The sequence below is a fragment of the Sturnus vulgaris genome, chromosome 5 (assembly GCF_052056855.1).
Source record: "Sturnus vulgaris isolate bStuVul1 chromosome 5, bStuVul1.hap1, whole genome shotgun sequence".
Taxonomy (NCBI): Eukaryota; Metazoa; Chordata; class Aves; order Passeriformes; family Sturnidae; genus Sturnus; species Sturnus vulgaris.
In genome coordinates this window covers 16,016,019-16,038,184 of record NC_142247.1, presented here as the reverse complement: position 1 = coordinate 16,038,184, position 22,166 = coordinate 16,016,019, and the positions used below count along the sequence as shown (strand labels likewise).

The following is a 22,166-nucleotide window of genomic DNA, read 5'->3' as shown; positions in this document are numbered from 1 at the left end:
ATGGCCCTACAAATGTATTTCTGTGTAGACTGCAAAAGCTTAACGGACACAAACCCGATTTGACCTAACCCGCTGTATTTGTACACTCCTGCTCAATACATTTGCTACTCAACAGAGTTTCATAGGCAGATTAAAATACTGACAAAGGCAGTAAAAAACCATGCTGCTCCTAGTAATTAATCTGTTCATTTGCTCACACACCTACTCCCCCTGCAACATCCCATTTTGTCCCCTTCTCCAGCACAGACACCCCATTACTTCCATAAGCAGCTACTGAATCACCAATTTACTGCTCAGTAGGTGACAGAAGAGAGAACAGCTCCGAAAGCAGGCTGACATTCAAGCCTCAGAGTTTGTATCCGGGCAGGAAAAACCAAACACTTTGCCATCTGACCCTAATCCATTGCACAGACTTATAAAATACCTCTCTATTGCTCTCTCACAAAGTTTAAATCCACTATTTCTAGTCTTTGAAAGAAAAATTACTTTTCTTTTTATTTGCACCTGCATCATCTACCATGTTATTAAAGTTGAAGATAAGAACTTTAATAAGCCTTATCTCTTTCCCATTCCAACAGGACAGGACACTGTAAACACTGACGGATATGAAATGCAACAAGAGATCTTCTTTTGAGACAGCCAGACATCACAGTCATAGTTCTGAGGCAGCAACAGTTAATGAAGCTCAGCTGGCTTTTTCTAAAGAGCAGCACAGGGGCAAAGGCTGAGTCATGTATTATGTTTCCCTTAACTAAAATAATTAAAACTTTGTACCATATCTCCCTTTTAATTACACACACTTTCTAGACAGTCAGGCAGGCATCAACACCTACTTAGGCAATGTTCAAAAATTTGTGAGCTATACACTTTCTTCAACTTCCTCATAGCCCTGCAACTTAGAAAGTGTCATCTGTGCACATGGTATTTTCTCAATATTAGACTGGTGCAATCCAACTAGAGGACAGAATCCTTAGGGCAACAAATTACAACTATTTTATATGAGTTTAGCTGCTTCATGCTGATTTCAGCAATGACATGATCTCTTAAAAAGTATGGTTAGAGAAGGACAAAATCTTTTGAGGTAATAGGAGCATAAGAAAACACCTAGAACATAAAGATAATACATAGATAAGCTAAAATTTCTGCCTTAATGTCAATATCTCATGTTTTATAAAATACAAATTGAGATAACAAGTAATTACACTGACAAATATTGGCTTGTGGCATCCAGACAGCTGAGCAAACATCTTTTTCTAAATGAGGTTGTGAGCTGAAATACATTATGTACTAAAGAATGAATAACCATTAGGAATCAACAGAAACATACAGATTGACTCTGTCATTTCCATAACTTGGATGGCCTATTTGTTCTTTTCTCTATCCTTAGAAAAAAATAATTGTCATAATTCATGACTAGACAACAGAAGGGAATTTGATGACAGAAGAGACCTTAACTGAATGAGAAAACTAAAACTGGAAGTTCCTGCTCAGGTTAATGCTTAAGGTCATCCAAATTTAATTTCTGTAGCTGTCATTGCTTTTTGCTTTAAAGTTCCTCAAGTATCTGCTCTTGCATTCATTAATGTTTACAACTGTTCAAGGTGGCAATACCAAGCGGCACAGCACATCCTGCAAGCTTGAACATCACCTCAAGTTTTACTGTCTTATCCTAGAAATTAGTTAGAAAATTTCAAATATGTTGCTGCAGTTCATAGACCAACAGATTACCAGATCTGATAAAAAGCTTTCTGTGACCCACCATGTAACACAGGTCTTTTTCCAGTGTTGATACACCAGTTGCTCCCAAAACGTGCCTCAGCTTACCAGCAGCTAGCTAGAAGGTATCCACAAATAAGTTATCACAGCAGTATGCTCAAAAAGGTGCAGCTTCCTTGGGGAAAAAGGAAGGGAGGGGATGGCAGGACAACATCTCCCTATGCCTGCAGAGGCTGGGAAATTACAAAACGAAATGAAAAGATGTTTAAAGAAGGGAGCCTAGAGAAAAAAAAAACCCTCAGGATTTAAGATGAAGTTGTCATTCAGGATTTTCTAATCTACAATTGTACAGACAATATTCCTATTTACAAGTTTATCTTGTCCCCCTGTTAGCCTCTCCTTTGGTCTTCCTGACTTTTCCCCTTACAAAGCTCACATACAATGCTACAGCCAGTACCATTCCACCAACTGGACATACTGACCTTGCTGCCTTCTCCAAGCAGCTGAAAACTTCTGATTATCACCAACCCCAACACCATGTCTTGAAACTCTCAAAGCCTTTCACAAATCAGTTCAATAAATATACACCACTCACACCCTACTGACTCGCTCTCCAGCAAAATTTTCCTCAGTATTACTCAGCATTAGTCTGCCCTATTTGTTGAGGGCATCTCTGACCTCAGTGATCTACCAATGTGAGAAGAGCCCTCCCTTCTGTAAACATTCCCACAGCCATTTCACTGTCCACCTTCAAATCTGTCATTGGACTATTATGTTGCAAGTGACAACAGCAAAACACTTTTGAAAACAGATTACATGTTACACTGATATTACTGCTGTTACAGGTATACAAGTCACATTGCATTTATTTCTTCATATTCTATCTAACCTTATTTACCTGTTGGCTTCTTAATTATATTTATGTCTACATAGTGAAAGCAGAAAATTTTATTTTATTCTGCAATTATGCCATACTGATCAAAAAGGCTTCTATCCTGGTAAAAATCTTGGAGGTAACACAATATAACTACACAACAACCCCAAAGTAACAGAATGATAGGGTCCTAACTATATTTATACTCAGAAAGTTGATTTGTGCAGTAAATGTCAAGAGTGAAACACTGACGAGGCAAGAAATTACAGCAGAACAGAACTATGGGGGAAAACATTTATATACCAGCTGATTCAGTTGACAGTACTGTAAGTTACCTTGCACACTCATGTAAATACTCATGGATATTTTGCACCATCTCAAATTGCAACACAAATTATCCCATTTTATAGAAGTAGCTCATGAAGGATTTAACTTTTACACTGCACCTGCACTGCACCCACTAGAGGGAGCAACTGAGGCATTCGGAGCTAGTAACACTTCAGACTAACATACCTCGTAAATCAATCCAACAATTTTTACACTTCAGCTTACATCTCAAATGCATATGTAAAACCACAGTTTCAGTCATCTTGGAAACTACTTCTACTAATAAAACAAGGAAGGGAATAACAATCAGGAAGTACTAATTTGAAATTCATCATGTGATTTAAGTAAACCAATAATCTGTATTTTACAGAACTAAGAATTATCCAATACTCACTCAATCAGTGCAACGTGCTTTTCAAGACATTTAATCAATGGTTTGCTATCTCCACGATGAAAGTGAAGAGCTGGAAGCTTCACATCATCCTTCAGACAGAACACCAAATAAGACCATCCCATGCCTTCTTTGTTTTGTTTGATTGATTTCAGATCTGTCAAACTGAACAGGAATGACCACTCGCTTTCTCCATTTGCATGAGTTGTAGCATCTTAAAAACAAAATTAACACATGATTTCAGTTTTACTTTCAGTGTTAGCAATTGTAAATACATTATATCTGTCGCTGTTCCTAAAAAACAAATTCAAAACATAAACACCAGCATTGGTTATAATAATAAAATGTGCATTGTAACTGCTATTTCTGGATTTATCTTTGAGCCTCCTTGTATTCTATGGACTTGGAAAACAATCAACAAGTCCATTCAGGCTACCTCTCTAAAACCTACAGTACCTACAGTTCATAGGAAAATGTTTTTCACCCAGAGGATGGTTGGGCACTGGAACAGGTTCCCAGGGTCATGGCATTAAGTTTAACAAGAGTTCAAGAAGCATTTGGACAACACTCCCAGGTACAGCGTGTGATTCTTGGGGTTGTCGTGTGCAGGGCCAAGAGTTGGACTTTGATGATCCCTGTGGGTCACCTGCAACTCAAGATACTCTTTGATCCTACAAGAGAAGTGACCTAGCAGTTAAATGTACATCTGCTGCATCAAATTCCAGCAGCAAGCCAAATCCAAACCTAGACCAGGTAGTGCTACTTACTCAAACTAAACTATGCACTACAATCCTGTAACCTCTATATTGCCTACAGTCATTAGCCATGTGTTGTGTAAGGCTGCTACCAAAGCAAAGGCAAAAGAATTGGAAATCTCCCCCTCACCTCTTCCTCCTGAGGTGTGCAAGCTTGTATACACACTGTGCAAGACTGTGTATCTTCAAGGAGAAGGGATTAAAGTGTACTTTACCAGAGGACACTGCTAGCAGATCTAGAAGGAATTTGGGACACCCTCCCTGGCCTGCTGCCATCAAATCACAGCAATTGGAAATAAGCAAGTGGCAAAGAGCATTAACCCAAGTCTGTAGTGGTCAGTGACATTCACTTTGGATGAAGACATGCTCTGCTGACTGAAGATGAAAATTCAATACAAGCTAGTGATGTAATAAACCATATTTACTAATCAGAGATGCTCTGTGTGTGTGTATATATATAAAAGCCAAGGACTGTGCTTTACTCAAAAATATTCCTAATCTGACATCCAAACCCTGTATTCATATATGATAGACATGACATTTAAAACCATTATAAAGATTGTAAAACAAGCACAACAGTCCCCAGTTACAGGCTGTGAAATAATACATGGAAAACAAGTATTATTAAAGAAAAAACACTATCTGAGAATCAGAGAAAAAAAATCACGTGAGAATCACTGTTCTTTTGCCACAACTCATTTTTCAACATCTCTACTGAGACACTATAACAAAAATGGTGTAACTATAGAATTATTTTGCCCAAGTAAAAAAGACCACATAAAAGACCCATGTATGTCGTAACTGTACATTCCATCTCCCCCTGCTGCTGCAGTATGGAAAGGCATTTGAGTAGTAAACCACTTATTTTTCCATTTTCATTTCTAACATGACACCTAGTTTGAATTCCATTTGTTTTAAAGAATGCAAGCCCAGTGCAGATAAAACTGCTACTACATCTAATGATGAAGCAAGAAGTTAGATCTAATATTCATTTTCAATACAATTCTCTACCAATTTAAAGAAAAAAAATAGAGGCAGATGAAAGCTACACCATTTGTGATTTTTTTTCCACACCCAGAGATTCATCTCTTACCACAAATGAATCCCAGCCTTACAAGTCCTAATAAATTCATTTTACTGTATCTAAAAGACAATTCTTCAGTTACCATCATGGAAAAAGACTGAAACATCTTACATTAAAAAAAATGTGGAAGGCTTTTTTGTAAGTACCTCCATTTGAATGAGGTTTCTTTTTAAAAGAGACTGTGGAGACCATGTCCCATTCTGCTTCATAACTACTTGGACGGTCTGCTCCTCGGGAACATTTTTCTTTCGGAGTTTGAGTCCACTCCACAACAGAACTGGAATCCTGAGAAAAAAAACAAAAGCAGCTATCAAAAAACACAAGGCATGAAAATTGACCTGGTTTCTCAGATTCAACATGAAGAATCAGCATCTTTATTTCGCAGATTAAAAGTAAATGTATTGAAATCCCCAGAAACATGATACAGTTCAATACAGGAAATTTGGACTTATGACTAAGACTCTGTGGTTTTACTGAGTAAATTCCAACATCCCCAAATACCCTTGCCTCTCTTCCAGACTCTATGAACATAACAAACTATTCATTTAAGTGTAAAACTTGAATCTTTTTTATTTAGTCACATCCTCTTAATACTGCTTAAATACCACAAATCACTGCATCTTGGAACCCTCACAGACTTCTATTTTTGTTTTGCATTAGAACAGCACCTCTCACTTTCGTGTCTAACATTGAAGAGTGAAACACCAAACTACAACACAGTAGATGCAGAAGGACTGATGACTGTGATATATTTACACTCATTTGGTCCTCCCTATTCATAGTTAGTTCCCTACTATTTTATTTGTGAACCAAGTAAAAACTAAATACAGTCAACCTACACATGTATTCTAATAACCTGAACTGGGCTGCAGTCTGTAAATAAGATTCCCACATACAGCTATCAATACCAATAACAAATAAGTTTTGCTTCCAGTTATGAGATCACCTATGCACTAGTTAACACAAAATAAAATCTCCAGAGAAACATAATGAAGAACAGTGACAACTGACAAACCTTTCCAGCACAGAGGATATTAGAAGTATCCAAAGTCTCATCCAGTGGTCTCCAGTCTACTACCACTTCATTTTCCTACAATACAAATCACAAAAAATTCAACACTACACAACAAAGTACCTATTACCACATATAGTCATGATGTGATTATGTTAAAACTTACATATACATATAAATTATGACAATGTCAAACACAATGTGATGTTTGTTCATTTACAAAATCCTTCACTTTAAAAAGGCATTTAAGATTTGCCAAACTTGTTATGTGCTTTGCCAACAAATACACAAAATTTCTGCAACTGTATTATGAAAATACCTTTTCTATGACACGTAGTATTCCTGCTATTAAGCTGTCATGGTCATCATTTTTTCCACAGGAGGAGTGAATGAAAACTCCTTCTTGCTCATATACAACCTATAACAAAATGAATAATGAAATTTTAAAAACCAAGGTTTCAAAAATCATTAAAACTGTTTATCCCCCTATGGTACTCATTATCATCTTGACTTGCCTACAAAAGTTGAAGTAAACACCCCTGTCTTGTTAGGGATTCTATTACAAAGAGACCAAGATCCAAGATCTTTCACTTCCCTAAATCAAGAAACAATAGAAAATGGAACTTGTCAAACTTACCCTCTAAGCAAATACTCACTACTACTACTTTGTCAGAACAGAACAAGGAAATGCATTCAATACCTAGTTCTTTTTAAATCAGCAGACACAGGCTCAGTGGAAGTCCTATACAGCTTTTAAAACATTAAAACTTTCTTATATAGTCTGCCTTTCTGCCACCTGCCATTAAGCATGTTGAAATTATAAAACTGATTTAAATTAAAAATGGACCAAATAGTAAATAGATGAACTCCAGAGATATAAAAAAACTACACCCCGAAATTAAATGCCTAATCCTACATTCAGGGCCAGTGGCAAAGATTCCTTTTGAAAGGCAGAATATGTAACAGTTGGATAAGAAAAGCTTGTAGGAGTACACACAGCCCACATAACTTTTGCATTTAGGCATTTGCAAAACTCTTCACAGTATTCTGATCATGCCCCTAAAAAAAATAAAAAGCAAATCAGAGAACTCTTGGCTGTCAAAATTTAGCACTTTTCAAAGCTACATACACATACTCTTAAAAGCTCTATAAATACTGTAAATGGGTCCTATTTTACACAGCTCTAAGAGTGAAAAGTCCCTTAGATTTTGTGGAAGTTAAATAAATCAAATAGTAACAGTAATTGTTTCAGAACCATTTTCATACCAAGCTGTGAACACCGCCTTTAGAAACGTATTTTTAAAGGCAAAGCCTAGAAATTTTTAACTAACCAGCGACAGATATTGTATTTCTTTGATTCTAAAGTATCAGGAGCTATTTTTCTCATTTGTCAGCTTTTTAAAATCATTACACCTGCAGTCAGGCCAGTAAACTAAAAGGTTAGGTGTGTAAGCTTAACTAGATAGATGAGAAAACATGGCTTAAAAAGAGCAATACAATTCACTTAATTCATCCTTTCTGTTTTAGTTTTACTTCAATTTCTCTACCTCTTACACAAGCAAATTTCAGGAGTGTCCTGTTTAAACAGAAATACCACTTGGAAGAAATCTCTAAAGGTCACTTAGTATATCTCTCTCTTGAAGGATTATTAACATCATTGCCTTTCAAATATTGGAAGTCTTTCCTGTTCTCCGTTACAGTTTTTTTTCTCTTTTTTATCCAAAAATATACTCCCTCTATTTCTACCAATTATCTGTTTTCAAATTCAGTCTCTGTTCAAACAAGGCAACCTTACAATTTATTTAAATTCTACCTTCTAGTTATTTTGACCTGACCTATCATGAAAACTAGTCAGAAACATGAACCAGTTATCAACCACTGGGACAACTGCTTCAGAAAAAAAAATCTATTTGTATCAGAGTTATACTGGTAGAAGTGCACTTCTGCCAAAAATATTAGTATCATACATTATACCTTCTCAGGCCTGAAGATATGCCATCTACTGTTCTTATTGTTTTCTGTCCATTAATCTCTCAGAAGGACAAATGTTTCCTTTCATAAGAAACGAAAATGTGCTTCCAATGCCATAGTTGTCTTGTAACCGAAAAATCCTACTCTGCTCTAACATCTTGAGCTCCCCGTGCCAAGCTCCACCAAAACAGGTGACAAAACCAAAGCACGTGTTCAGAACTTCAAAGGATGTTTGTAAAACAGAGGACTTGTCACAAAGCACCTTATTGCCTTCATACTGTTATTTAAGAGAAAATCTTCTCCAAATTTGAAAGGCCAGAAGGCCAAGCTGCTGAGATTTTTCTTTTCCAATTCATTTACTTTTTCCAACTGTTAACTGGAACTGTAACTAATTTGAAGAAAGAGATAACATTGATCATACAAAAAAAAAAATCTAGATTTTTTTTCACAGTTAATCCCTCTGCAAAACATTTTGGAAGTTATCATCTTGAATTCTTCAAAATACTAAGCCACTCTATTCAGCAGTACTTTGTAGGATAACTCCATAAATACATTTGAACAAACTGAGTTTGGAAATGTAATTCTATAGTGGTAGCACCTGAAAATTAGCTACACTGGGTGGCTATATTTCACACAATCATTTTAGCAAACTGAAAATTCAAAAACGCTATTAGGTACTCTTATAGTACCAAACAATAAAACATAGCTAGTTATAGATTTTTGTTTGCTGGTACTGCAACAGTGGCAAGCGATTCAAAGTCAATTCAAAGATGAAAAGTAATGTTAAATTATATGTACAAGTAATTAGTACTAAGGAAAGTTTCAAATTGAAAGACAGTATACCGATAGTTAGATTTTAATAAAATCCCATCCATCAGTAGACAACTGCTACCACACTTAGTAGCTCAATCTCACACACCACGTGGCCTACAAAGGTTTTTGCTCCGTGCCTCTGCAGCCCAACACTCAGGGAAACACCTCGTCAGTCAGCACACTTGGACCTCTTAAGCATTCAAGAAAACAGATTTCAAAACTAAGTAATAGCACCACACACTGCCTCTTGCCTAAGCAGTAGGTTACTACAGAACATGCAAAAAGGCAGCAAATGTTGGAGGATGACCTGAAGAATCAGTAAAATACCAAGGATTTGTGTAAAGTCTGCATGCAACATCTATGTAGTAAGATCCTGCTACATCTGGAGACAGAAGGAATTAGATACACGCAGGGCAAGATAATGTGACTGGTGCACCCTCTTGAGCTGTTGAAGTAACTATAATCCCTCCAAACTCAACCCAAATCTGATTCTGTATTACCTGTCAACACCCTCAGCACAGGAAAACAACCTAACCTCCTTTACATCTTGATAACCTTTAGCCTTTAGTGAACTAGGAAGGCCTCATTACGCACTGTGTGAAAGAATTCAAGAGTTTTAAAGAATATTATCTGTTCAGTTAGTCCATTATACTTTTTGTATTACAAGACACGAAAACACACTACTGGCTCACCTTGGTTCTGTACTATTCATTATTTTACATATTCATTATAGGCTCATTTACAAAGGTGAGAAGTAGGTAGAGCCAAGCTCAATCTTTCATTTTCTTTTCATGTGATTAGAGACATCACTCCTCCCCTAAATCTACACAAAATCAATAAGCTCACCATGAAAAAAAGACAAGTTAATGTTAATAAATGCACACCACAGGTCACTAGATAAGTTGACATGTCCCTCTGATTTTAATAAAATCCTGAAAGTATCCCTCACCCCAGTATTACAGCCCTTCCACACATCCAGCTAACCAGAGTTCCGTGTTCTGCACAGTCCACCCACCAGTCCCTGAAACAGAACCTCAGGGAAGAAAAGCCGTTTGTGTTGCTCAGATGCTCGAGGCCTAAACAACTGTCCAGCAATGACAGGCCTCACTACAGATTTAAATAGCCACTGTTCTCTTTTCTTCTGTACCTGTTTGCAAACATCTACTAACTGCCCACAGAGATGCATATTTCACAGGTTTAGTTATTATTACCTACATGAAAGCCAGACTCTGCTGGTTCCACAGCAAAAACACAAATGAAAATAGAAGCGTGTTTATCAAAAGCACACACCAACCCAAACAAAGCAAATGAATATGTAATGTGAGAGGAGCTGAACAACTTTAAAAATTACTTGATTTCAAATAAATTTCAATTATATCTTGTGGCTGTACATTGGAATTACTGGAAGATTTTCAGACATTCTACTAGCTTAAAGCTAGTTCTGTGCAGAACAGATTTATCCAACCGTGGTATCCTTAAGTTCCTAGACAACTTCAAATCATAAGCATTACTTTAAGGCAACTTATAAGTATTCAGTTGGCAACTTTTTTCTCTAAGAAATTATGGAGACAGTAGGAAAAAGCATGTATTATCTAAGTATTACTTTTTAATAATCCTAAAGATTCAAGTTTGAAATAAGATATACCCGAGAAGCTTATGCTCATAAGTCTTTCCTGCTTGTTAAGGAGTCCATGATGGCAGCCTACAACCACAATTCACAACATATTTATTTGTCCAGTTTTATTGAATGAAAACTAGACGCATTGCCAGTCTGTCAGAATCCCATCAAAAGCTAAAAATTAATGCAAGTTTCCAAATGCTAGTGAGCCACTTTGACCCTGTTTCTCTTTTTCCATGGGTGCTAAAGAGGTCAAAGGCAAATTCACAATTCATTTTGATCACTCCTTTAAAGCACTGTACCATACAGAGACAACAGCTATTCCACCTCCTAGCCTAACTGAAGGCCTGTAAAAACAGGGAACCACAGCAGAAAATTCAGGAAAGCTCCACAAAGCAATAGCTGTCTACACACCTACTATAAAAAAAACAGACAGAAGCAGCAGGATGTAGGCTCAGTTTACATGCCATGGCATATGCTAGTTAAGGTTCTGGAAAACTCTTCAAGTATTTATAGTCTGTGTCCAGTAAAAAATAGGTTTCTGAAGTCCCACCATTGCCCCAGTAACATTTTCTGAGAAATAAATTGTATCATCCTTAATACCATAAGGACATAGCATGGACAATGCATATCTCCACACTTCTACTGCCCTGCTTACAGTAAGCAGCAAACGGGCAATGTTTGTAGCATTTTTATTGCCAGACATATTTGAGCAGAAGGCCTGTGGGATGCCACACCACCAACAACAATATATGCCAGAATACAAGCAAAGCCTTGTGATTTAATGCTTGCTATTTGATAGCAATTTACAACCCTGTGCTACCAGCTAGTGAGAGATGACAACATTGCACCCTGAGACAATGAAGTGTAGACAACAAATAAAAGGAGAGCTAAGGTCTGGGGCTACCACAGAACAGGCTGAAAAAGTTGTAACAAATATTTAATAACAAATGCTCAATAAAATGGCACAACAATGCATAGTACAGGAGCCTCTGTGCACTCAAGTTTAACTAGCAGAAGGTGGAGCAAGACACTGCCTATCCCACAGAATAGATTACACGTAAAATAATTCACTGTATCTATGCCAACAAACTAGCTGAAGGATGCAAAGCCAATTTTAACATACCATATTTAAAATCTCTTAGCTTGTTCTTAGCTACAAGAAAAACAAACAAACAAACAAAATAAAAAAAAAATAAAAAAAAAACCAACAAACTTTCAAACCTTCCACTGCCAACACAAACCCCCTTCCCAAAAAATACAGCACTAACACCACTACTATTTAGTAATAGCTACAGTGTTCCTTGAACACTTCTAGTTGCTGAACTGGCCAGACATCTGAGCTTAGAGATACAGCTCAGATGTTTGGCCAGTTAACATCCTGAAACTTTAACTCCAAGAGCAAGAGCACAAGCAAACGAAAAATAACTTACCTAAGAGCCCATGTGTCAATTGGTAACTTGAGAAAGATCTAACAGCCCATGTGCTGAAGATACTTTTTTAATGTTCTTGGAGTTCAGAGTATCTTTACTGTCTTTAGATCAGCTGCAATAATCACCTATATACTGACAGGCTGAAACTGAAGTTTGTACTTCTCCCTGTAAATAACTTTTTAGCTCATTTTCTAACGTGGTTTTCTGTTTTGAGGGTGAATCCACAGTAGGTTCTCCGAATACAGTAAACAAACTGGCATTTGCCAAGTAACAAAAAGAGAGAAAATGTATCTGTTTTCATAAAGTATAACATATGTATAATATATAAATATACCTGTTTGCATAAAGTCAAAAGCTCTGAAAACAAAAGACCTTATTACCAAGTTACTGCCAGAAAAAACTGGCAATTCTAAGAAAGGGCAAAAAACTGAGGCTTACACTGTTCTAGGGCAGATGGCCATTAATAAAGAATGAGTCACGACTCCAGAATTCAACTGCATTAACTTTTCCTGAACCGAGTTAACCATCCATATAGAGGAAAAAACACTGATAAGAACCTTGTGAGAAGTTCCAGCAAGAAAAAAAAACAAACAGCACCAAAAAAAAGTCCAAGTAAAGTAGTACATGAGATAACCAAATTTATAGCTTATATGCCATTAATGTATGGAGCAGAAACCAGCCACTATATGAAATAGCAGGTTTCTGAATCTACTGATATTAATAGTATCTGGGAAATAAAATTAAAAATAAAACCAAACAAACAAAATCCCCTCCCAAACCCCAAAAACCTGCAATAGAGTAGAGAAAGGCAAACAGGGTAAAAATGTAATAGAAACCACAATCTTATATGGTTCGCAGGTTATCCCAGCTTCTTAATATACTGCCACATATTTTCCATGGGAACCACTTTGTGCAATATTTTGCAGAAAAGAGCACATAGAGTAATGTGGTAAGATCTGCCACGTGAGACTAAAACACCCCACAAACTAATACCTACTCTTCTTTCATTATAAGACTGCAGCTAACTTAGGACATCCACAGCTGGCAAAGACACTGAAGTGCAAAAGGCCTGAAGTGAGAATGCTGGGTCTGCACCAACCTACATTGCATTTATTTCACCTGAAGTGAAATTTAATTAGTTTGTGAGCCCTTCCAAAATCCTGCTGCCACTCAAAGGAGCAATTTATAGTCCAACCAATGTGCTCCCAACAGAAAACTAACCCAGACAAAAGTAAGTACAGTTGTATGTATTGCTTCAGCTTGCTAGATCTAATCACTGACAGATCAAATGAGTACAGTATCCAAGAAAGCAACAGTGCAACACACATGTGGGGACATAGAGAGAAGGATGGAACTGCTCCTGAGAGCAGTGAAACGTCAAACCAACCCAGCCACTTCAAGAAGTTTGAGAAAACACATCCGTCATTTTTCCTCTGTATTAAAAGGGACATGTTACTGAATTAGAAGTTGCGTTAACAAGTTGTACTAGTATTGTGCACATGGCATAACTGAAACAGTTTTGCAACATCTTAGAGATTTAATCTGGGGAAAACAGGCTTCTTTGAAAGGAACAATGAATAAACAGCAAATTTACTAACAACTAATCCACAACTGTTTCAGTGTCTCATATAAACCATCATAATACAGCTGCTTTCACGAGTGAAGAAGAGCTTGATAAAAGCCTAAGTGGAAAACAAAAAACCTGAAAATTAAAAAAAATTCATTATTAAAATGTTTATCTAAAAATTCAACTATTTCCCTTCATCCAGTAGACTTCTGGATTGATATTAAAATGGACAAAACCAGAAGAGGAACTTCTCTGTATATATAAAAATTAGATGTGCATAGCTAGAAACAGCTATGGGAGGACATATGGGAGCTCATAGCTGGGAGGACAGTATGGCTATCTTTATATTCACACACCTAACAGCAGTAAAGCACATAAAAATAAAATCGCAAAAACCCGAGCTACACAAATTGCCTGCTCCAACGGATATGGTAAGGTGGTACAAAGCAAGATCTCTACATTATTTTCATGCTATAGCTAAGTGCATTCCTCAGCACCCTCGGAGAAACGCAGACGTGGCTAAGTAGGTGTGTTCTCTTACCCGAGATCAGCACGAGCTGAAACAATCATCTTCTGCCCTATGCTGGAAAAGTGAAACCAGAGACAATCACACACCATGGCTACTACATACAATCGGACACCACACTGAGATTTAAAATCCTAAATAAAGGATCCACGTGCTCGAAAACACCGCATTGCAAAGCAACGCTTTCAGAAGACAGAGTCTTCTGAAAATATTTCTACAATAAAACAATACGGACACAACTCGTATCAGTTGACGAGGGAGAAGGGAAGCAGTGGGTGTTGCCTGTACCTCCCCTGCGAGCTCAGTCCCTGTCAAGCAATAATGTTTCGTTCCGGAACGCTCGGCAAGAATCCACGGCACACAAAAAGTTTTACATTACCAAACTGTAGGACTGACAAGGCTTTATACTCGCGCCGGGACCAGATTCCCGCACACTACCAGCGCGCAGGCCAGGGGACAGGCCACTACCGTCCATGAGCACCTCTGGGACACTCGGCCACGTAGACGGGGCAAGGCGCGTTCCTCCGCCTCAGGCCGAGAGCCAGCGCGGCCGCGGGGCTGCCCGCCCCCGGCGGAGAGCGGCCTTCTGCTACCCCGGGGCCGGAGCCCAGCTGCCGCGGCAGGTGCGGCAAAGGCCGGAGTCCCGCCCGCCGGTCGCCACCGCCTCCGGCGCAGAGGGCCCGCGGCCGCTGCCGGCGCCCGGCCCGCTCGAGGCCAAGACGGCAGTGCCCAGAGAGGCGGCCCCGCAAGGCGACACCCGCATGGCGGGGGAAAGGGCACCCGCTCGGCCACTCAGCGGCCTCTCCTCCCCGCGACTCCCGCCAGCCAGGACGACCCAGCGCCGGACACGGCGCGTCCCGCGGTGGAGAGACGGGAGACGAGAGGCAGGCGAGACCGACCCTACCGCTACCGCCGCCGCCCCCGTTACCTTGCCGCTCGGCGGCGCCGCCATGTTGCCCACGAGTGTTTATGGTGACGTCGCACTCCTCACGTGCTTCCCCGCCGCGCCACAACAACGGCGTCACAGCGGCGGGCCGCGCATGCGCGCTGCGCGGGGCGGGGCCGGGGCGGAGGAGCAGGGGTTGGGTTCCTTTAGGGGTTGCGTTCCTGGGGCTGAGTTCCTGGGGTTGCCTTCGGCCTCCCTGGTCCTGCCGCTCATTTTGAACCCCTGGCACGCACACAGCCCTCCAGAAGGTTGGCGAGTGCCCAGCCGAGGGCCCCGCGGCGGCCGGAGCAGCGGTGACCGCTCCACGGCAGCGTGCGAACACGGCGGCGAGGAGGGAAGGAGATCCTGCTTTTTCAAGAGCTCCCTGACATTGCAATTACAATTTGAGCAATGTTATATAGTTGATATAAAACACACATCATACTCTCTCGAGTTATTTTCTTTCTCTTTCCGCTGTCGTCCAGTCATAGAATCACAGAACGGTTTGGGTTGGAAGAGGCCTTAAAGACGATCTCGTTCCACCGCCCTGCCATGGGCACGGGCACCTTCCACTGGGCCAGGTTGCTCGAAGCCCCATCCAACCTGGCCTTGAACACTGCCAGGGATGGACATCCAGAACTCGTCTTTGCAAGCCCTCCCAGTGCCTCACCCCCCACAGAGAAAATAATTTCTCCCTAATATCAGTTCCAAACCTACCCTCTGCCTGTTTGAAGCCAGTCCCCCTTATCTTATTATTCCATGCCCTTGTAAAAAGTCTCCCTCCAGCTATCTTGTAGATCCCCTGTAGGTATTGGAAGGTGCTGTAAGATCTCAATATCACAGTACTCATAGACACTACTAAGCTGCCCCAATACTCATATACCAGATCTTTAATGTTAGTGAAAAATACACCACTTTCAAGATGGTAGTTTTCAACACATAATGCATTCAACATAGCAAGGGACAAAGGTAAATCTTAATTACAGTCTCATCCATGTTAGCAAATATTCAGCTTTCATATGTGTACAGATTTATAAAATCTGAAAGAATTCTGCAAAAGTCAATGGATTTTGATTGACCTTCTTTATCTGGAAAAGTATATAATATGGGGTATTACTTTTTTTTAATTGGCTTTCACCTAATGACTGAAACATAAAAAAGATCTTTTTTAAGACATCAGTTATGTTCCAACAATACCATTATATATTTTGAGCAAACAGTATATCCCCAAGTACTGTTTATTTGAAACAGACAAATGAGATGCTTTCAGGGAAGTGATTTGCTTCTCTGAAGGAGCAAAGTTAATTTGTTGGGTTTTGGGATGGGTTGGTTTGAAGTTTTCATTTTTGTCATAGAGTGGCATTATAATTCTTTTCAAATTAAAATCCCATTTAGTTAGATTAATACCCATACCATACTTACCATGGAAAACCAGATTTGCAGTTTTCAAGACAAATACTGATCTGCTCCAAAGTGGGGAAATCCTGTTGTGACTCTCCATATATAAACATGCATAAAGACAAGAAAATTACATAAAAACACTGATCACAAGTTCTTGTAGTAGTATCTAGGACTGGAAAGCAATCAGTGCTATCAGTGTAGCAAAAATGGACACCTTAACTTTGGTGGTCCTTTATTTAAATTTAATAAGAACACAACTTAGTGTCATGATGGATACAAGGGAGAAGGCTACACATTAAAAATGCATCACCATAAATTAATTGCATTGAGGGATGCAATTGTTTTAGCCATCTTCCACATCCATATAAATTTCATCTCATTTGGTCTTCCATGTGTTCATCCTTTCCTTTTCCTACCCTTTTCTTTGTTTCTTACTCCTTGCAATATAACCACACATTCGTTTCACACCCATCTGTAATCCTGTTCCCTCTCCACTTCCTTTTTATCTCTAACTTCTCTGAAGTTTGCAATGAACACTGGGAACTTCCTTTGATTAGTTCCATTGCATCCCCTCATTCTGGCCCTTCGATGAAACTGCTTTGTCAAGGTTTCTTTCCTAGAAGAAACTCAAAATTGAGATTCACATCTCAACTTTGTTAGCCAAGCCACAATCTACAATGGACTCCTTGAGGTCTGCTCTCTTTACTAGCATGATTGCCAGCTTCTTGTTCTCCTGTCTCTTGGACTTGATCATTAGTATATTGAATTAAAGCCTCTGTTTCTTTGTAGGAAATTGTGTCAACAAATACATATTTGTCTCATGACTCATTGACATATTTCTACTATAGCCATTAATTCTGATCCAAATTAAAATCTCTTTTTATCATTGGAGGCAGCTAACAGACAAAATGGTTTTAATTTCTTCCAGATTCTCTCGGCGCTTATGTCTCTCTCTGCAATATCAATAGCCATATGTCTCCAGGGCCCACAGATTGGTTAATGCCTTAGTCTTAGAGAACTCTCTGGACTCTGTCTTTTATGTTTTACCTGACTCCCTTGCTGACATTTTCTAGTACAACAGCACTAAATCATAGCTTTCCCCATCGATCCACACAGATAAATATTTTTTCTTGTAACATGCTGTTTGCTGACAGCGACCGATACCATTTTGATATGTCCAGACTTCTGCCAAATGTTTTTGTCATTCATCCAGCCCATACTATTTTAACATTTCATCTAATTCCTCCTGTTCATCTACCCACTCTCACCCTTCTACAGGGCCCAAGATAAAATGCCATTACTCATTTTGAGGACAATTAATTACCGCCCACTCTCACCCACTGCCAAAGGTCCTGCTTCTATCAAGTCAGCTCAGTGCTAGACTTTGCCTACTATTTGTAAAATTTGCACAGAAGTTGTATGAAAGGCTTTTTCCTCAAGCTGACCTTCGTGGAGCTGTCAACTAAGTAAAGAATTAAAAGATAAATCCCATTTGTGCTGCTCTCAGTGTGCCAGTCACCACCTACCTCGGTGTCAAGAAGGCTGGTATGTTTCAGAGAACTCTCAGTCCCACAGACCAATTTACTCCATGAGATATATATGACCATTTTCTGGCTACTTACCCAATCTTCTAGATATCCATCTTAGGCCTTCTCCCTTGTTCTTTAGCAAATAATCATTGCATAACAATGTGTATGTTGTTACTCAAGATGAGGAGTTTAATTACTCTTTGTTATCAGATTGCTCTATCAAAGGACTGCTGAAAGGTTGAAGTTGCCAGGAATCTTTAGAGATCATCTAATCCAACCCTCCTGCCCAGAGCAGATCATAAGTGATTGCTCAGGGATTTATAAAGTTTGAGAATCTTCAAGAATATACACACCACAACCTCCTCAGTCAGTGTTTGGTTGCTTTTGGAATGCCAAAGGTTTTTCTTACGCTTAAATGGAATTTCTTGTATTTCAGTTTGGGCCCATTTTGTCATGTTCTTTCATTGAATACCACTGAAGAGACCGGCTCTGACTTCTTTACTCCCTCTCATAATCTATTATTAGACATTGAAAATATCCTCTGAGCCCTCTAGAGACTGAGCAGTCTCACATCTGCCAGCGTTTCTTTGTATGACAGATGGTCCAGTCTCCTAATTGCCTTTGATTGCCCTTCACAGGTCTCACTCCAGGATGTCAGTGTATCCAATTTTACCAGGGAATCCAGCACTAGACCCAGCATTCCAGGACTCTCTCACCAGGGCTGAGGAAGTATCATCACCCCTCAGCCTGCTGGCAGTGCTCTTCCTGATGGAGCCTGGGATGGCTTTATTTTCTAGCCCAAAACTGGCTTGTTGTGCACTGTTTTTGACACTTGGATGCCTTTGTGCAAAGGTGCTTACCAGCCTACATTTTTGGTGCATTACATTATTGCACTTTACAAACCTGAATGATACACAACAGCAGTTCCATAGGCTGACATAATGCTAGCAAGTCCCTCTCCCTTCTCCATAAGCCCCTTAATAAAACAATGGGACAGTCTGCAGCTCTATGCTGAAGTCCAACCTTTCACACACTACACAGATGGGAATCTAAGGAGGAGGGTATCTTTAGCCTGGGGGCTCACTCTTCGTTGGATTTTAATTAACCATCTGCTCCAATAAGGAATCTTGTGTCACATAAAAGGTAGTCACAGCACACCAGCCAGCACTGAGCATGCAGCCAGAGTGTTCCTGGCTTTCCCGTGGCTTCTGCTGCTGTCACAGCTGCAAGCGTAGCTATTACTGCTGTGCCAAAAGCTGCAGCAGCTGCTATTGTTGTTGTTCACACGGCTGTTTCAGCAGAGTTCCAAGATACTTTCCTGTATTCAGAAGTGTCAGCTGCCCACATGCTCAACCACATGAAAACCTGGCCCACTCAAGACAAGTGCACATTCTGTCAAGTCCTTCCATCACAGGCTTAATTTGTACAAACAACCCCACAGCAGAGGAACAAAGAAAAACAGTGCCAAAAATATCTTTCCCTTTGATCTTTATTTCTCCTCATAGGAAGTGGATGTATTCCAAGCCTTGCATGGACAGATGCAACCCACAATTTTTCTAGGCTACTCCAGTTTGTCACAGACCACAATGAGGTAGTAAATGGGGTGCTATCCTGGACTCTGAGTGCAGCAAGACACCCAGGAGATAACTGCAGACTAGGTTTTTCAAGTTCCTTATATTTTAAGAGGTACCAGTCCTCAGCACGAATTGTGTTGTAGACAATAAAGGAAATATCAGAGGATTTAGCTGTGAAATGCTCTTATTTTCCCTATACAAGAGGAAAAGATTTTTAAAAAGTCCTCCCATCCTATTCCACAATTAGGAGAGCAGGAGGGAGGTCAGGCCCTGGCTACATCCATACAGGTCAACCAAGAAAGTCCCTGGGGTACAGTTGGCATTTGCATTTTATCATTAGTTTGCTCTTTTATGTGATTATGGACCACACCATTTAAGGTTTGTCAGACTAATACATAGAGAAAGGGTTGGGGACAGCACAGCCACTGCAAGCACATAAATATGATTTAAAGGGTAGAAAAGGACTAAAGCACCTGGATTAAAGCTGCACTGTGCCATCTGCTCTCGAGGCCAGAGCTCCTTACGCACTCTGGCCTAATTTATTTGCTAGTAAAAACATAGCCTCTGGGACCAGTTAGGATCTTCTCTACTTACCAATTGTTTCTACCTCAAAGCAGAAACTGAGAGATGAAGATATGACAGCCTTTCTAAGCTGTTTCTCAAAGAAAACATAAAAATCCCTAATCTGCACAAGTAGAGCATGCAGATAGAGTACTGTTCCATGCTTAGCTGTCTTCTGCTTCAAGGATAGATAAGAATGGGGACAAAGTAAGAATACATAAACCAAAATTAAAAGGAAGGAAATGCCATACCCCAGCAGCATTTATTTGTCTTTACAGTGTGAAGGCGTGGAGATATAACAAGACACGAAGGCATGTATGCTGGATGACAAGATTTCTTGAAGCATTTGCACTGTCACATTTTGTACATCCTTAAGCACAGCACTAAGTTGATGTTTGTGAACTTGATTTTTTTCATCTGTGTACCAATACGATTCCAGAATATGAATCAACCCAAACCATATAGGAGTTGTCACATAAGAAAACATAATGGTGGTTGTAACTGCCCATCACTTTACAATAGCTTTTTTCTCCCAGTGGGGAGTAAAATTGTGGAGTTTTTAAATACAAAAGAAGCAGAGTAGATACTAACATGAATGCTCTGCATTTGTCATGCAAGGAGAAATTCATGATTGCATCAGCCTCCACAGAGGCTGGAAGCTATCCGAGCACGATGACTAAACAGAAACTGATCTGTTGTTTGGCATTGGCACACCAGTATTGCCAGAGCTAGGAATGCAGCAGGAAGACAAAGAACTGTAATCCTACCACTTCTACATATACATCATAATAGCAACAAACAACATTTCCTGGAAAGAGTAGAAAAGTAACAGAACAATTGTTTTAGTGTGAGGGCAGTCAGTGTTTACTTCTTGATCTTAATTTGCCACCATAATCATCTTCAGAGCTCACTCCATTTCCCATACAGGCTGAAAGCCCTAAGTCTTCCAAAAAGAATAGGCGGACATGGTACTGAGCACTGCAGTATTCACATACTGAAAGGATTTCTAGGAGGCAACTGATTGATTTTAAGCCTCAATCCAACTGGACAGGCACAGCTTGCAGCTGAGGATTGTTTTGCAATTATTCTATGTCACAAAACAGTGGGAGAGTGGATGGATTTCAGAGGTGTATCAGATACTCTGCTGCCTCTTGCTATTTCAAATATTACCCCTAGGACTCTGATTGCAGGGTGTTAACTACAAGTAGTACATTTGCTCTTCACCACTTAATACAGCCCCTTTAGTCAAATGATGACAGATTTTGGAAAGAATAAATCTCTGAAGGAACTACATTTACTCTAAAAATTGCTGGATTTTAGTTTCTTGAACAACAACAACAAAAATCTCACTAACTAGAAAATACACCTTTTTAAAGAGAGGTTGTGGAGTCTCCCTGACTGGAGATACTAAAGAACTGCCTGGACAATTCCATGTAATGTGCTCTAGGATGACCCTGCTTGAGCAGGGAGCCCGGACCAGATGACCCACTGTGGTCCCTTCCAACCTGACACATTCAGTGATTCTGACAAGGAGATAGTAGGATATTTTTGAATTGCAAGTGAAAGGGCTAAGTTTCCACTCACAATGACCATCCAATTCAAATCCACAGCATCAGCTGAGCAGCAGTTTTCTCGAGGGAAGCATGAACAAGCACTCATGGTGGAGACAAGACAGCAGTAGTTACAGGCACATAGTTGGTGGAAAACTCCTACCTTAGCCTTGGTTGCATGTTTGATTTTGTTTTGCTGCATTACAGGCAGCATCCCTGAGGCTACTATAAACATAAGTGTGGTTCAACAGCAATTGCTCCTTCCTCTGTTCTGAGATGCCACAGACAAGTGTTGAGGATCAAAGCTATATTTTACTGGGGATATGCTCATACTACAGTCTCTGGGGTATATGCTAGCATAATTTACAACAACCTCAGTGAGCCTAGTTTGACATTTTAAAGCTATCTTTTGGCACATCATGCTCAGGTGGATTCAGAAATATATGTGTAACATAAAACTGTAGTCTTGATCACTGCCCCGAATCTCCAGTAACTTTCAAGGCCACTTTATTATAGACTGTCAAGTTCCAAATTCTGTA

At 39.7% G+C, this 22,166-nt stretch overlaps 1 protein-coding gene across 2 annotated transcripts in view; it reads right to left on the bottom strand.

Annotated features, from left to right (window-relative positions):
- The window catches only part of TBC1D15 (TBC1 domain family member 15), a 32,997-nt gene extending 17,892 nt beyond the window's left edge, over positions 1 to 15,105 (bottom strand). Inside the window, exons 1-5 of one of the 2 annotated variants that reach the window (XM_014879382.2) lie at positions 15,016 to 15,105; positions 6,479 to 6,577; positions 6,163 to 6,237; positions 5,294 to 5,432; positions 3,312 to 3,522 (exon numbers count right to left, since the gene is read on the bottom strand). In XM_014879382.2, coding sequence (XP_014734868.1) covers positions 3,312 to 3,522; positions 5,294 to 5,432; positions 6,163 to 6,237; positions 6,479 to 6,577; positions 15,016 to 15,039 — 548 coding nt within the window. In that variant the 5' untranslated portion in view covers positions 15,040 to 15,105. Of the gene's footprint in view, positions 1 to 3,311; positions 3,523 to 5,293; positions 5,433 to 6,162; positions 6,238 to 6,478; positions 6,578 to 14,102; positions 14,142 to 15,015 lie in introns of those variants that run through there. The other variant, XM_088164945.1, reaches the window with a different exon arrangement.
- Positions 15,106 to 22,166: the final 7,061 nt, after the last annotated feature.